The sequence below is a fragment of the Nelusetta ayraudi genome, unplaced genomic scaffold (assembly GCF_046127955.1).
Source record: "Nelusetta ayraudi isolate G7.1 ecotype Tasmania unplaced genomic scaffold, CSIRO-AGI_Nayr_v1 ptg000012l, whole genome shotgun sequence".
Taxonomy (NCBI): domain Eukaryota; kingdom Metazoa; phylum Chordata; class Actinopteri; order Tetraodontiformes; family Monacanthidae; genus Nelusetta; species Nelusetta ayraudi.
In genome coordinates this window covers 306,465-323,748 of record NW_027466062.1, presented here as the reverse complement: position 1 = coordinate 323,748, position 17,284 = coordinate 306,465, and the positions used below count along the sequence as shown (strand labels likewise).

Sequence of the window (17,284 nt, the reverse complement as noted above, 5' to 3'; positions counted from 1 at the left end):
GTGTTACAGCAATACTGAACTGAAAAAACAAAACAAAAAAAACAAACACATCTTCAGTAGCCCAGAACCAGCAGAGATGATCTGCCTGAGTTTTGTGGTTTTTACCTTGACATCACAGGAGTGTATAAGAAACGCATAAAAACAAGTGGGATGTGAGAAAACATAATACTAATAATACTAATATTTTTTTTTATTTTATTTTTTTTATTTTAAATAATGTATTGTGCGTGTTCGTCCACCGCTGCCAGGGACACATCAGCAGTTGAGTGTGCAGTCTACATTAGGAATTTCTAGACCGTAGCTTTTCTGTCTAAAGGCATCTGCTTTCTGAAGTATCATAATGATAAAGAGAACAATGTCGTGTTTCCTGAATCTTCCCTTCATTTTTTTTCCCCCCCGTACGCACGTACGCGCGCGCGCGCGCGCGCGCGCGCACACACACACACACACACACACACACACACACACACACACACACACACACGAAAGAAGTCCAAAAAGTCGTGGGAGGAGTTTTGCGTTGGGAACCACAAAAGTTTTGCGTGTGCGCGTGTTGCCCGACGCCACGCCTCTGTTGCGTTTTCCTCCGCGCGTTGACTTCATTCTCAACTCATACTTGGCATTCCGCCTTTTTCTGTCAAACTCCTTATTTGTTTTTGAGCGGGTAAAAAACGCTCGACATTTCGAGGGAGAAACTCCACCGCAAGAACCCCGAGGCAGCCTGCGGCCAAGAGTGGCGCTCCGGCGGCGGGGCAGGAGAGCCATTGTGAGGTGAGTGCCCACTCTTTCACTTCTTTGTTGTGTGCTGCAACTTTCACGGCTGCCGCCGCGGCTTCGCTCAGTGTTGCGCCTGAAGTTTTGGGATATTTGACATATTTCGCATTTTCCCGCTGCCACTTGGCTGATTCAGAGGCTGGCGTGTTGCGGCGGGGAGTTCCTCTGCGTGTCCAGCAGCCCTCTGCCGCTCTGGCCGGGACCTCGAGGCGTCTCACAGACTTTGTGTAACTAGGGAGTTTGTGGAGGTATTATTAGCTCGCGAGCTAGCAAGTTAGCACGGCGGCTAAAAAAAAAAAAAGAAGCGTGATACGGTCGTCTCGCCTGCGCTCTGTTCCGCTGGAATATAGAGCACGACGCCGCTCGTCCCCTTTTCAACCGTCGCCAAGGGTTTTTGTTTTTTTTTAACACGTCGCCAGCAAACTTTTAAGTCGACGTTCGCGAACGTTGCTCGCCTCGCACGGCTTCGGATTTTGCCAACTCACACTTGGCTAAAGCGCTTCCAGCAGTCGGACGTGATTTCGGTTTTCTCTCTGCCTCGCTACTCGCAGACTGGTTTTCATCGCTCGCTATTGCACAAGCGCTGCCAACATGCGGGACTGGTCCTGCTGGTTCAGATTAATTATAGGTGACTGGTGAAAGGTGTGACATTTGCGGCGACGTTGATTAAAGTGTCTGACGCCTGGTCGAAATGTTTTTGTTTTTTTTCCTGAAATCCACCCAGGTCTGTGAAGTTTTCAGTGGGGCAACGCGACCAATGCCGCTGCTCCCTGTGGGACAGACGGCAGTTTAAAATAAACATAGTATATGTTGTCACTGTTTGCTGAGCTCATGGCTTTATTTAGCTCTCTGGCTCCTCTTTCTGCATTAAACACCTGACCTTTTGGCCACTTTGGGATGGCAGTGAATGTGGCACACGTCTGTCTAGAGTGTCTCCCCCGCTCATGGCAATGACAAAAATGATGACTGGAATGAGTAACATGTTCTGTTTCCTAAAGAATTTGCCAGATTACTTATATACTATATCTTATATATATATATATATACACACACACACTATATGTGTCCAGTCCATCAGTAAATTAAAACAAAACAGAAAAAAATGAAACTTTATCCTCACAAAGTGTATGTTTGAAACATGCAGTTCTGGAAAGTGGCCCTCTAAAGATTTTCAATCAGGCAATGATACAACAGGTTATTGACAAAACCCCCAGCCGGTGAGACCACCTTGTTTGTAAGCTGCCAGCCCCCCCAGAGTCCCAGATGGCAGACCATTCATTTCAATAAAGTTGCTCACTGAGCGCATATGCCCAAAAAAGTTTTTGACTTCTGCGTTAATGGGCCCACAGAGCATGCACAGTAGTGTCACTTACCATCGTGCCTCTGTAACTCACGTGATCTATTTGGCCAATCAGAACGATTTTGGAGAACGTCACTTACGGACACGTCAGGGCGCAGCCAATCCGAACGAGCTGAGACACATCTCGTACGACATTGTGACGTCACGCTAGGAATAAACTCTTTACTGGTGATTTTCTCGTCTTAATCATTTTTGTAAACAACTAAAAGACCATAACTGAAAAATCTACAATATAAAGATTTGCTATGAATTAGGGCTGCAGCTATTGAATATTTTGGTAATCGAGTATTCTATCGCGTATTCCACCGTTTCCATGAGTAATCGAATAAAACATACGTTTGAATCGCGTTTTAGGTCACAGTCGTCCTGTTAGCCGTTTTAAAGGCGTTTATTTTTGTATTGCGGTCTATGGGAAGAATGCTTTTTGGGCCCATGGGATTTTTTTTGCTGCAGTACCACGAGTAGCCACTGGGGAAAAATCGGCGCCCTGCCATATTGCCAGTCCGGTATCCAGTTCTTGTAAATACATCATGGTAGCTGCCCTGTTTTGTCACAATACAATCTTGGAATTCCTAACAACACATCGATGCCAGCAGGAAGCTATCAGTAAGCATTTTTGCAGGAGGTCGCAGAGGTCAAAAATATGAGGTTCCCAGATTTGTATGGAGTATAATGCAACCGATTCTGAGATCTCAGATGTGATGTGGTGGAATGCACATGCCCATATTACTTAAGCTTCATGAACAACACATTCTTGACTTTATCATTCAGAAACCAACGTCGTAAAGGGAGAATGATTCATTGGAACACAAGATATTGTACTTAATTTTGTGCTACATAGCAGCGCCTCCCAACGTCCGTCTCTGTTTCGCTCAGAGAAAGCTAAATATACACAAGACAAAAGATTTATGTCTGTAGCCGCAGTGCAATTTCACGTGCAGTGATTGAAAAAGGAAAAAAGGTCCTCTGCAGAGTGTCCAGTAATCCCACCACAGCAGGAAAAGCTCTGCAACCACAGCACAGTTCCCCTGTGGTTCATCTGTGGCAAGCACCAACGTTAGCCACACTCTGGAAAACATTACACAGCAGACGGCACACATGTTGCATACGTTTGTATGCCCGAGTTTCAAAGAGATTATGAGTGTTTTCAACGATAACAAAAGAATGTCATTTCCTCATTTGGGTTCATGTGGTTTAAGTGAGGACTTGAAACCAGGTTTACTTGGATAGAAATCAAAGAAATGGATGGGGAAAAAAAAACAAACCAGACACGTCCGTGATCAATTTGTTATTTTGTCGGTGGACAAGCCACTCGACGGTGTCCCCATTAACCTTGGCAACTCTCCTCGCAGGCTCTTAATATTTCGGCCTTTTTTCATGTCAGTTCTGAATACCAGAACTATTAATACACCCTGTACTAATGGAAGCAGTAAACAACTTCAGAAGAATCTGATCTCGCTCGCAGTGAAGTGTGCAGACATTTGGAGTCCGAGACATCTGTCTTCGTTCTCGGGAGCCGCAGAGTTAATCATGGTCCCGGTTCTGTCAAGACGTGTGATGTAAATCAACCAGCATGCAGGGCTGTGCTTTTGATTTCCTTGACCAGCCTGTCATTTGGCCTCAACTGTGAATCTGACTCTATTTTATTTTTGAATGCGTAAGCACCCGATTCGATATAAATCACTGAGATTCAATGATAGTCAGTTATAATTAAATGAACTGGTAAGAACATATATTTAATTCATCGGCGCTACAACCCTTTCATATCTTTTTATATTTCCTAAACAAAATAAAGATCTTCATGTGGGTATTGTATGCTGGAAATCAAGGTAGTAATTTATCTCAGTTCAGAAAATGAAAACTAAATGTTATTTAATAAGTACTGTAATGTCATCCCCATGACACAAAACCACTTTTTAGTTTGGGTGAGTGTTAGTTTTCTGCATTGGTCTATTAGATTCAGATGCCACAATGAGACTCTATGGGTAATACAACTAACTGTAATACTCTCTTTTTTTTATGCTTGCAGTTTGAAATCAAACCGTTGTTCATAACTTAATCATGTGTGCCTTCTGCTGATTTAGCATTCAAGGCTGGCCGGTTTGGCGTACGCCCATGCTTTGTGCTGCTCTGAGCCCATTTCTCCACTTCTTCGCTCCAAAAGAACATATTTTAAAAGGCGTCCAGACAGTTTATATTTCCAGATTTAAAACAGACTAATTAGATTGTTCTGCATTCTACTTGCCAGATCATGCTTGAAGTGTTGCAGTTTTGGGGTTTTCACATGGATAGCGCTACACATTGACACTGTATTTTTCATAATGGTCATTATGTTTTGAAGTAATCTAGCAGAACTTTTGTCCTCACTGAAAAATTGTACAGTAGAGAAAATCTTTTTATTTCTTCTTCTTATTGTTTAATATTGCAGATGCCTTATCACAACCCGAGATCAGAATCGGTGCCATTATTTGTACTTTTTTTTTAAAACCATAACTTTTTGAATTTTCAGAATTTTTGAAATTCATTAAACGAGTTATTCAATAATTCTGTAAAAATAACAAAACACATACTGACTTTAAAAGCTGTTTGTTTTTAATGTGTTGTCTCCAACTTAAAGTCAACAGGTACAACAGCTGTGAGTTGGTTTTATTGGGTTGACTTTACTCTGAAATGATGGAACCGGCGGTACTGTAGCTCAGTATTGACCTTATGGTTTTTCACGTTGTTGCTTTTCAAAGTAAAGCCGTGTTGTTCATGGCAGTAACCCATTTCTCCTTGAAATGCTCCTGTATTTAAGGAGGCTGGCAATGTTACCTGTTGTTCTCACAGATCCGAAAAGTTCATAAAAGGTCGAAGCATCACCGTTGGCGTTCATCGACACCTGCCGAACGTGTTGAAAGAATACACTCTCCTTTTTATTAAAGGTGTGTTGTTCGCGGAGCCGTCATCATTGCGTCGGAGTGGGGTTGTCGCGGCAGCCCTGACGGGTTGCCGGAAGAGGCCAGCGATGGAGAGGCGATGGCCGATGGGACAGAGCGAGGGCTGGAGGGAGACCCAGAGGGAGTCTGGAGCCCAGACATCGAGCAGAGCTTTCATGAAGCTTTGGCCATCTATCCCCCATGTGGAAGGAGGAAGATCATCCTTTCAGATGAAGGAAAGATGTATGGTAAGGAACTGCTCATTTTGTTAAGATGGTGTACCATCTGCTGCCACAGACCCCCTGACAGCCACCCAATCTCAAGGCCTTACTGAACCTTTACCAGCATTCTCGCTGTTTACCTTGAAAAGTGAATCTAATACGAGAGCATCCCGGCACCGCTGTAACCAAAGTGTTCCTGTAGTTTTAGAGGGTAATTCAATCTTCAAATTAATATATGCTTGGTGACACTTCTTTATTCTGCAAACAGTCTTATTTTAAGTGGTAGTTCGCTCGAAATTGAAAAAAGAAGCCACCCCGACTTAATTTGAGGGTTTTTTCTAATCTGCTTAACCATTAATTAATTTTTTTTTATATATATATATTTTTTAGCTTGCCTTAAGTGTTAATATTTTTCTGTACACCTTAAACCAATTGGACGGCTGCATCTTACAAATTACAGATTGTATGTTTTTAGTCCTTGGCCACTTGAATGTCCACTGAGTGGACATTGGGATAAGTAATAAAATGACTTAACCAAAAGTTAACCAAAAGTTAAATCTCTGTTTGTTTATATCTGCAAAAAGAGGGGTGGGGAAACAGGCATCACCACACATCACTGCAAAATACAACTACATTCCGAGGTTTAAATGAAATCAGCGGGGAAAAATGAAGTAGAACCCAGACAAACATTGACTTCTTCTTGCAGAACCTTCTAATCAGTGTGCATGATGCACCCGCGTGTGTTTAAGTGCGTTGTGGAAAAGGTTTATGTGTCAACCCATTGTCCAGAAAGGGAAAGTGTGCATTCCCTTTTGTGGAGTTGTGAGCTGATGGTATTTACCACAGTCCCACCGGTGCACACATTTGCCCACTGCAAAGCTTCACTGTGACTCAAAACCAAATACCCAAAGTCATGTCAAATCATTTTCCTGTAAGACACTGCTTTCAACCTCTGAGTCATTGCATTTCTAAGGTTTAATATGCAGCAATTTCATGAAAAATATATAGACTTGGACAAACGTAACCCTTCTGAATCAACAGTTATGACCGACTAAAAGTACGGTTTGCTGTCTGGATCTGGAGGAACCCTGGCAACTCACTATTTTCACATGTCTTACTATTATGGTGTGACTGGCGTAAAAAAGTTAAAATCACCACAACTTTGAAAGTGATTTCTCTTGAAACATTATTTAAGATGGCGAGTATCCAAAATGTCAAATTTGCACTTTGGGTATCAGTGTTTTGGTAGTTGACAGTAAATGGAGCACAAAGCAGCAAAGCCATACAAAGAATGCAACCCAAGGTGTTTGACAACGATTAAAGTAAAATAAGAATAAAGATAAATATATATATAAAAAAACACATACGGGTTATAACCCCCCCCCCACCCCACACCCCAGAAACATTCAGTAATTTAAAATGTACTGTAATGTATGAACATAATTATTTTACCTCTATTATCTTGTTTTAGTGATTTTTGGGAAGCAAGTAGAGAGACAGCAGACATTGCAACCAGATTCACTGCCCAATACTAATATCTAACCTCTAAATCTCTGAAACCTTTTGCTGTTTTCCCCTGAAAACTGTCATATGTAACCATTCAATAAAAGTATTGATCTCTGATGACCATATAACCTTCATAGGAGTAGTTTTGTGCTACGTAGAATTGTCCAGTTTGGGAATTTGGTCAAGGCCCCATGTCTGAGTCATACTCTTCTGATGATTTCGGGGAATTGTGGTAAGTCTGCAGCACTAGTCTGACTCAGCCTGATGTGACCCAAGTCCCAACAGCAACACATCACTTCCCAGAACCAAGGTCTGTGAAGCCACCGCTGCTGCTGCTGCTGCTGCTGCTGCTGCTGCTAGTGCTGACTTCATATACGTGATGATAAATGATTGCAGCTGCAAGATCCGTTTATGAGGCTCAGTTTGCTCACCCCCATCGTTTGCCTCCCTAATTTGGCAGTGCTGAATAGAAGTGATGATTAAAGAGCTGCAGATCACGTGTGGCTTCAAGTGAGGGGGAGGCAGATGGAGATGGAGCTGGTCGTGCAGACTGCACTGACCACATTTTGGAATTTCTGCTGTCTTTCCCCCACCACTTGTCAAATTTGGAGCTCTTCTTCTGGGCAGTTCAACAATTACAGCTCTTAATGAGAGTACTGCACTGCCACCGAGATGGAAAGCCGCCGTGCCCATAATTGTCCGTGTGTGGGAATGCAGGAGACTCCAAAGTCACATAGCTGAGAAAATGACAGTAATATTCAGATCATACGCTAATATGAAGCCTGCTCCATCTCAAACATGCACGTCAAGTCAAACAAGTGTTAACAGTTGAAATGCTTGCAATTCTGGCTATTGTCATTTGCTGTAAATCTTAATGAGCCCAAAGAGTTTCTGGCCAGTAATTCTGAGCATTGGGATACAGGTTGAGGGTTCCCCTACAAGCATTGAACAGTTCATTTGGTGGCTGGTCATGTTTTTGTTCTGCTGATATCTGTGCAGGAGTATTTTTTTGTGGTTTAGGGGTGCTGCAAAATAAATTTTTGTAGCTGTTCCTTTTCCAAAGAGTGCACAAGAGGAAGACATTTCCTGGGGCTGTTTGTTTTTGTTTTTTGTTTTTTTTTTTAATTCTGAATGCTATCTTATCCTGTATAGTAGCAACAACCCCCAACTTTATTTTATTCAGTTCAGACTTTTATTGTTTATTTCTTTCTGTCGTTCTTTCAATTCCAGGTCGAAATGAGCTCATAGCTCGCTATATCAAGCTAAGAACAGGGAAGACGCGCACACGCAAACAGGTAAGCAGCACAGATCTCAGTGGCCTGAGAGTGAACGTGTTGGTTGTATGCACTAGAGAGTATACCTGAAGACATTGCTATACTTTCAGAATTGTGGAATGTTTGACATAAAAAACAAAATGTCCGAAAAAGTTACTGGCCAAACACAACTGGAGTGTTTTTTTTCTTTTTTTTTATTGAAAATTGATTTAAAAAAAAATCTAAATTAAAAGCTAAGCTCAAATATAAAGTTATCTATTTATCTGTCAGTCAATGAATAGGATAATAGCCAAACAGGAATGGGTGCCTAGAATGAACCTGAATCTTTATGGCTGGGCACTTGGTGACGCATGTTAGTAAAAGTGATGCATGTTGGCAGTTTTGATCAAACTCACTACAGACAATTCTTACCAGTTAGTCTGGGGCTGGTCTTTGGTGCAGATTGATTTTAAAAGTGGTGGTCTTTACAAAATTAATTGGCTGTGCAATTTACAGTTACTAAATTGATGTAAATGTTTTATGCAGATTCAGTGCCTTGGATGTATTAATCTCTCTATTTATATTTATGGGTTTATTCTTACTTTTGCTTTCTAAATGCTAAAGAGGATTTCATGTCACGGATACTTATCTGTTAAGTATCTTCATCAGTGACGATATTGTCACAACACACTACCTGCTTCATCCTGTGACTTTTTTTTAATGGTCTAACCCTGACCTCGCAGGTGTCTAGTCACATTCAGGTTCTGGCACGTAAGAGAGTACGAGAATACCAGAGCAGCATCAAGGTGGGTGCCTGACAACTCAGCTCTCCTCTGTTCCCTCTGTAGTCACTCTTCTTCTTCTTCTTCTTCTTCTACTTCTTCTTCCTCTTCTTCCTCTTCTTCTTCCTCTTCTTCCTCTCCTTCTTCTTCTTCTTCTTCTTCTTCCTCTTCTTCTTCTTCTTCTTCTTCTTCTTCTTCTCCTCCTCCTCCTTGTTTTCTTCTTCTTCTTCTTCTTCTTATCCTCTTCTTCTTCTTCCTCTTCTTCTTCTTCTTCTTCTTCCTCCTCTTCTTCCTCCATCAGGTCTCTAGTCACCTGCAAGTCTTGGCGAAGAGAAAGACACGTGAAATTCAGTCTAAGCTCAAGGTATACATGCTAACTTTGCCAAGCCAGCTGCTTTGCTCTGCATGTGAGCTGAGTTATACCTAACAAAAGCGATGAACTAAAGAAAAGCTCACTATTGCCTCCCTGTTAGGCTCCAGGCGTCGGCTCTGTCTTAGTTGTGTTCACAATCTAATGGATTTGGGGGTTTTGAATCCATATGTTGCATATAAAACTCACAACTTGATAATGCATGATGTGTCCTTGTAGTGTGTTGGTTTGTTTCAGAATCAGACAAACCAGCCTGAAGTATATATTCTCATGTAAGTTTGCGCTTTCTCACAACGACAGTAGGGCGCAGATACAAAGTTGCATTGTGCTAATTAATTGCATGTTAATAGCAAAAATGCAAGACTTTGTTGTTTTAAAAATCAAAGCTCCTTCGCTTTCTGCCTGTTTCCGATGTTTAGTGTCGTTGCTTAGTTAAGCCAGATGTCTGATGCGTGGGGGTAAAAGGTTTCATTGCATGGCCGTAACATGAATCATTTTGCTTGGCTGAAGAGTCCTGCGGCTTTGGAAACGTTTTTGCACAAATTTCTACTGCTGAATGGGGTTGCACTTGCATGCCTTTGATAATTGGCCGGAGAACATACATTCACAGGCAGGATGTGTTTACTTCATTTGTGTTCCAGTTTTCTCTTTGAAATTCCTGCTGATCTCCACCTTTGTTCCCCCTTTTTACTTTAAGCCCAAGGTTCCTCCTGATATTCTCTAGCATTAAAGGCTACAACTCTCTTCGATTAGCTTTTAGCTTAAAAGAATTGTTGATGCAGTGTTTGTTTCATCATATTAAAATACACTTGGGCAAAAAAAGGATTTGGCAGCCACTGATTTTGCAAGTTGTCCCACTTAAAAAGATGAGAGGTCTGTAATGTTCATCATAGGTACACTTCAACTGTGAGAGACAGAATGTAAAAAAAAAATCCCAGGAAATCACATTGTATGATTTTCAAAGAATTTATTTGCATATTGGTGCAGAAAGTAAGTATTTAGCACCTACAAACAAACAAGCAAGAATTCAGGCCCTCACAGGCCTGATCCTTCTTTACTAAGAAGCTCTTCTATCCTCCACTCGCTGAACTCGTTATCTGTACAAAGGACACCTGCCCACGCCTTTAAACAGTCAGACTGCAACCTCTCCACCACGGCCAAGACCAGAGTTGTCTGAGGACACCAGAGACAAGATTTTACACCTGCACAAGACTGGGATGAGCCAATCTACATTAGGCAAGCAGCTTGGTGAGAAGAGATCAACTGTTGAGCAATTATTAGAGGATGGAATTATTACAAGATCACTGACAATCTCCCTCGACCTCGGGCTCCATGCAAGATTTCACCTCGTGGGGTACAAATGATCTTGAGAACGGTGAGGAAAACAGCCCAGAACTACACGGGGGAAGTGGTCAATGACCCGAGGAGAGCTGGGACCACAGTAACAAAGGTTACTATTGGTAACACACTATGTCGCCATGGTTTAAAATCCTGCAGTGCTCAAAGGTCCCCCTGCTTCAGCCAGCACGTCCAGGCCCGTCTAAAGTTTGCCAGAGACTATTTGGATGATCCAGAGGAGGATTGGAAGAGTGTCATGTGGTCACAGGAGACCAAAATGGAACTCGTTGGTATAAACGCCACTTGCTGTGTTTGGAGGGGAAAGAATGCTGAGTTGCATCCCAGGAACACCATACTCACTGTGAAGCATGGGGCTGGAAACCTTATGCTTTGGGCCTGCTTTTCTGCAACGGGGACAGAACAACTTACCTGTATCAAGGTAAGGGTGAATGGGGCCATGGACCATGAGATTTTGGGCAAACACCTCCTTCCATCAGTGAGAGCATTGAGGATGAAGCATGGCTGGATCTTCCAGCATGCCAATGATGCCAAACACACCGCCCCGACAATGAAGGAGTGGCTACATAAAAAGCATTTCAAGGTTCTGCAGTGGCCCAGCCAGTCTCCGGACCTCATTCCAAACCTCGATAGGTAATCTGTGGAGGGAGCTGAACGTCCATGTTGACCAGCAACAGCCCCAAAACATCACAGCTCTTGAGAAGATCTGCATGGAAGAATGGGCCAAGATGGTGAATACCTACAGGAAATGTTTGACCTCCGTCATTGCCAACCAGGGTCACATTACAAAGTATTGAGGTGAACCTTTGTTATTGATCAAATACTTACTTTCTGCACCATTATACAAATAAATTATTTTAGAAATCATACAATGTGATTTCCTGGGTTGTTGTTGTTGTTTTTTTCCCATTCTGTCACTCGTAGTTGAAGTGTACCTATGATGAACTTTACAGACCTCTCTCATCCTTTTAAGTGGGACAACTTGCAGAATCAGTGGTCGGCAAATCCTCTTTTTCTTTGGCACCACTATGCATATGTTTATACTTGATGTGAGGGTTTGCCTTATGAGGACATGTGTTGTAGTAGTGCACTGAGGACGGTGCTTGTCATTCACTGCCTAATCACATGTTTAAATGTTGCGTGGATCCAGGTTGACTCTCTTGAAGTTAATCAATGTGTCTTTTTTGCTGTAGGCCATGAACTTGGTAAGTTTTGGTTCCGACTAGTTTTCTGCTTCAGGCTTTCTGCTTCGTGGTTGGCATCACATTACCTGGTACTTGCTAGTCCACAATTCTCCTGTCAGGCTCCAAAAAAATATCCTGCTTATTACATTTTATACATTTAAAATGTTTACATGGACTTTAGTGAAATACTGGTGATGGCTCCAGTTAGTTTCCCTTGTCTGCTTCCTGGTGCGCCTCCTGCTCTTGCGTCCTCTCCTGTATTTGCTTTGCACTCTGCCCTGTCTTCTTTCATATTAACCTGCTCACATTGTGTAAAACCTCGAAACATTGTGCTGTGTAATATGTTGGCTGGCTTGCTGTCTACATTTGCCTTGGAGGCTGGCTGACGCTAGAAGAAAACCAAGCTAACCCAATGTAATGAACATCATTACTGTCTTTTATGATGTCTGTTTCTTATAGGACCAGGTATCTAAAGACAAGGCACTGCAGACTGTAGCCAACCTCTCATCTGCTCAGATTGTTTCTGCAAGTGTAATGAAACCCCAGACTCCATTCCCTCCAGCGGTCAGAGTAAGACACACACACACACACACACACACACACACACACACACACACACACACTCACTCACCTGCGTTTAGACTGCTTTGCCCCCTGGCGGTCTCAGTAATACTATCTTCCTCCCCTGTCTGTAGTTTTGGCCCGGCCCGATGCCAGGCCAGCCTGGACACTCTCAGGAGTAAGTATCACTGGCATTCTGTTTCCAGGAGAGATGCTTTAACTTGGTACAGTTGATCATTTTTGCCAACCATATCCCTCTTTTTTTTATGTTACAGCATCAAGCCCTTTGCACAACCGCCATATACAACACTACCAGCCCCTGTCCCTGCACCCATTAGTGAGTGCACACAAATGAGTAAGATTAATGTTGAGGGATGCACCGATACCAGTATCGGGCATCGCGACTGATGCTGGAGCTCAGTACTTTACTCATACGCATAAAATATGTGTCGATACCACGACACCAATACCAGTTATATATTTACGTATATGACAATTTTATGAAATTTGTGTTTGCACTGCAGTGAAACTTGTGACAGTCACCCACGTTCTCTAGAAAACATTCTGAGGAATGTTGTTCAAATAACAGAACATCTGTGGGGGGGGGGGGGGGGGTAAGTAATCCTATAATGTGTAATGACGATATTAAGTACTCGGTATCGGTAAGTACTTAAGTACTCGAACTCTACTCGTTCTGTAAAAAAGTGGTATCGGTGCATCCGTACTACTATTGTTGTTTTTGTTTGTTTTGTTTGGTTAATCACTTTTTCATTGTTTGTGTGGTAGGTTATGAGTCCCTGTCTCCCCCGCGGCCCGCAGCCATAGCAGCTCCTGTGTGGCAAGACAGAACCATCGCCTCATCGAAACTACGGCTGCTGGAGTACTCTGCTTTCCTAGAGACTCAGAAAGACAGAGAGACGGTGCGAACGGCCACGTCCTTACACGAGCTGAGCAAAGTTTGCACTCTCGCTCATGTCCCTTTGCTTCTTCCTCCCTGCAGGATAAACACCTTTTTGTACACATTGGCCCTTCAAACCCTGGTTACAACGACCCAGTGTTGGAATCCATCGACGTGAGGCAGATCTATGACAAGTTCTCTGAAAAGAAGGGGGGCCTGAAAGAGCTCTACGAAAAAGGGCCACACAATGCATTCTTCCTCGTCAAGTTCTGGGTCAGTGCACACATGGAGTGATGGCAATGATGTGAAGTGCGGTAGAAATAAGACGCCGATTATGTCTATACAATGTGTTTCCCCGCTGGGCAGGTAAATGCATCAAGAAATAATAATAATTCATTCATTCACATGATAATAAGGTTTGTTGAGGACCTCATGAAATTGAAGTTTGTTCACTACTTGCAATCCTTAATTCTCCACTTTTTTATTATTATTATTATTATTTTTTTTTTTTAACTATTATCTTTTTTTTTCTTCCTTGTTATCAGTGGAACTGTCGTAAACTGTTGGCAGGACACGGCTTCTTCCCGGGGCTTCTATAAATAACAGTTCAGTGGAGCTGCTAGACATCCAAAAGTCCACTGGCAAATTGAATCTGCATTTATTGTACATTACGGACACAATGCAATAAGTGCACGAATACTTTGCAGTTGTTTGCACATGCAACATGACACGGTGCTGCAACTAGTTAAATTGATCTGAGCAGTGTGCGTTCATCTTTCAAAAATGACTTTTCTTCTGCTTACAACCTTTTCAAAATGTCTCACTGGATCCAGGCGGATCTGAGCGTCGACCTCGAGGAGAGCACTGGCGTTTTCTACGGAGTGAGCAGCCAATACAGTGGAACAGAAAACATTACCATCAGTGTCTCCACAAAGGTCTGCTCTTTTGGGAAACAGGTGGTGGAGAAGGTTGAGGTGAGAAGATGAACCTTATGCATCCTTTTTTATATATATATATATATATACATGCAAAGGTCAAGCCCGTATCCGAATGCTTCTCAACAGTAATGCATGTGTTGACTTGTACCATTCAGACGGAATATGCACATTTGGAAGGAGGGAAGTATGTGTTCCGCATCCATCGATCACCCATGTGTGAATATATGATCAACTTCATCCACAAACTCAAACACCTGCCAGAGAAATACATGATGAACAGTGTACTGGAGAACTTCACCATCCTGCAGGTGTGTGATTTTGTGTGTGTGTGTGTGTGTTTGTGTGATTGTTGAACTGTGGCGTGTGTGTAATCGCTAAGCCATGTCATGCCTTTCTCCTGCCTTCCACCAGGTGGTGTCCAACAGAGAAACCCAGGAGACGCTGCTTTGTATCGCCTTTGTGTTTGAAGTCTCCACAAGTGAACATGGCGCACAGTATCACGTTTATCGACTAGTGAACGACTAGCAGCACGCTGTGTACTGGCAGAGACTCTTCATGGACTTTTTGATACATACAGCATAAACACTACTTCAAACACAGAATCCCCGCCACTCTTAATACACACCCCCCCCCACCCACACACACACACACACACACACACTTGTTTTTGTAGACCAACAGTCCCTCTACAGTCACACCTGTTACTTATCATGTATTTGCTCCAGACTAATTATATTCCAGCAACATTACAAGTCCCGAACTCTTTTAGCGATGCAAACATTTCTGAACACAACACATTTAGCCGTCAAACAAAGGGCTGGCAAGCAGTTGTCCCATCTATTATATCAAACACATGCCTTTATTTACGTGACAGGTGTGACTTATGGGAGACGAGTTTGAATATTGTTTGGCTAAAGGCTCATTAATCAGTGTTGATGTAATGTAACCATGCCAAAGCGACTATTTCTTCGACCGTTTGTAGCATCTTTCCCAGATCAAAAGAGTGAGCCTTCATCGTTATATTGTTTTTTCCTCTGTTACTGCCTCTTCAGCCTAAACCCCAGGGATCACATGACAAAAAGGAATGAGTGTGCCTTTTCACAGAATGTAATGCACTACATGTACAGACGTAAAACTCATATTTATATTTGGTGAAAAGAGACAAATTTGTAAGGAGAACCTTTTCTTTTTTTTTCTTTTTTTTGAGGTGTCCTCTCTGTTCATAAAGTCTCCGGAAGACAATGTGGCTCACCTGTCTTTAGAAAGAAAATGTCTCCATTTTTTTTTTTTTTTTTTTTTGCTATCACGCACGGTTCCTTCTCCTGTAATTGGCTCAAGATCATTTTAAATCAGACTCTTTGGGCTTGCTGCAGTATTTCTACCTCCACTTGAGTTGGGTAAGAATGTGCTTTGGTTTCTAAACCCCTAACCTGAGGAGCACTGATGTACAGGACCTATACACTACACGTGATGGTACTGATTGGGTGCCAATTCAAGGTATAAGAATAACTTTGTTAAGATGAACAACTCTTTTTGTACTCTACCAACAAAGCTAGGTTTGATACTCTAAATAAGATGTATGATGGGTGTTTTGGTTGTATGTTTGGTTGTTTTTTTTTTTTTAGTGTTCATCAACTGTATGGTACAGGCCACCTGGTGGTCACCCACAGTGCACTGGCGTAATATTTGCCTGATAACACTAGCTAATTATGAAAATGTAAACTTGCTTCTCTTTGTCTTTGTGGAATTATTGGTCTCTAGTACAGGCATTTACCAGCGTTTTTTGTCCCTCTTTTAGTATTTACCACTAAAACAAAAGTGACCGTTTCAGACACAAGTTACCATGTCCGCTGAGTGCTCAGCACAAAAGATTTGATTTTGTCCTTTGTACCCTGGTTGGCTTCATTCATTGGGCGAGTGTGCTCATTGAATTGAATCTGTGTCTGTATCCTGTATCAATAAAATCATCTTGTGTTTGCAGAATCACAACACACGCGGCGTGTCTGTCGTAGTGCTTTGTCAGCTCCATGGCGAAATCTGAAATTGTACAGCTCCAGTTTTAACAGAATATAAAACCCTGCTTTTCAGTCTAACAACAACTATGTACAAAATTAAAGTTTGTAGGAATTACTGCGACAGAAAATCATCTGCTGACGTTTGTTGTACACGCTGCATTTCTCCTTTTGCCTTCCAGATGGTGCTGTTACTTCACTTTTTTTTTTTTTTGCAGCGTCTTTGCTGCTTAAGGACATTGAGGACGGGCCCATGTGCGTCCGTGTACTGTGCCGTAATAGTTGGAACAAGGCTCCATAGAATCTTTGATACTAGTCCTCCAGTTTGTATTTTGTCAGATCGCCTGTGGTCCTCAAACTGTGTGTGTGTGTGTGTGTGTGTGTGTGTGTGTGTGTGTGTGTGTGTGTGTGTGTGTGTGTGTGTGTGTGTGTGTGTGTGTGTGTGTGTACTTGCAGAACACAACACTCGGTGACATCTCACAACACAAAATACTCCTGAGATGTCGCAGAGAAAACGGGGGGGGAGTGGAAGTGTCTAATTTATTTATAAATAAAGATGATTCATGGCATTGTGGGTCAAACTAGGATTCACCAGTTCCGTGCATCCAAATGTGGTGAGTGGTGACTGCAAACACAGAGGCCTCAGGCAGTGTGTGGCACTCACCAGTCACCTCAGCCCTGCACAGCATTTCAGCTGGAGCGTACAGCTTTTACATTTACCCCATTTCTCATTAATGTGTCTTAAAATCATTTGTTTAAAAAAAAAAAATGGTTTTGATTAACATCTACACCAATCTGCAGTTAATAGATAATGCGTGCGTGCGTGCGATTTATTTAGCCACGCCGTCTCAAGGAGCCACTCCCCTTACAGCCTTACATAAGTGTGCACGTTAGGATTAGGATTGCATTTCATTTTGACCATTTTCAAATGCACGGTGATGCAAGAGCTTCACCGAGTGTTTCCGTTTTCACAATTGCTTGCTTATATTTCCATGTTTGGCAAGGTCGCAGCCAGGCTACAGATGTGACACTGACAGATCGACCTTTTGTGGCCGAAAGTGGCGGCAAAGGGTGTGGTGGGAAAACTACACCAAATGGACTAGCACAAAACAATCCGGTTAGACAGAGCTCACGTCGCCATGTCATCCTAT

The 17,284-nt window shown here is 42.4% G+C and overlaps 1 protein-coding gene across 4 annotated transcripts; it reads left to right on the top strand.

Moving 5' to 3' along the window:
- Window positions 1-637: 637 nt before the first annotated feature.
- On the top strand, window positions 638-16,112 carry tead3a (TEA domain family member 3 a). 4 transcript variants are annotated; one of them, XM_076022556.1, is made up of 13 exons: window positions 638-771; window positions 5,059-5,300; window positions 8,010-8,074; window positions 8,776-8,838; window positions 11,734-11,745; window positions 12,184-12,294; window positions 12,420-12,463; window positions 12,561-12,640; window positions 13,072-13,205; window positions 13,286-13,456; window positions 14,017-14,157; window positions 14,277-14,429; window positions 14,533-16,112. In XM_076022556.1, the coding sequence occupies exons 2-13, from the start codon at window positions 5,153-5,155 to the stop codon at window positions 14,644-14,646; spliced, it is 1,236 nt and encodes a 411-aa protein (XP_075878671.1). In that variant the 5' UTR covers window positions 638-771; window positions 5,059-5,152; the 3' UTR covers window positions 14,647-16,112. The 4 variants fall into 4 exon arrangements, with proteins under 4 accessions (XP_075878671.1, XP_075878670.1, XP_075878669.1 ...); XM_076022555.1 differs by lacking the exon at window positions 11,734-11,745 and adding an exon at window positions 9,116-9,178 and having other exon boundaries at window positions 12,561-12,622; XM_076022554.1 differs by lacking the exon at window positions 11,734-11,745 and adding an exon at window positions 9,116-9,178.
- Window positions 16,113-17,284: the final 1,172 nt, after the last annotated feature.

Bases quoted from the DNA above. Each gene is read 5' to 3' on its own strand.
- tead3a (XM_076022554.1), top strand. From the start codon at position 5,153: ATGGCCGATGGGACAGAGCGAGGGCTGGAGGGAGACCCAGAGGGAGTC. The intron at 12,641-13,071 runs GTAAGATTAATG...TTTGTGTGGTAG, and splicing joins TAGTGAGTGCACACAAATGA to GTTATGAGTCCCTGTCTCCC. The intron at 14,430-14,532 runs GTGTGTGATTTT...GCCTTCCACCAG, and splicing joins AGAACTTCACCATCCTGCAG to GTGGTGTCCAACAGAGAAAC.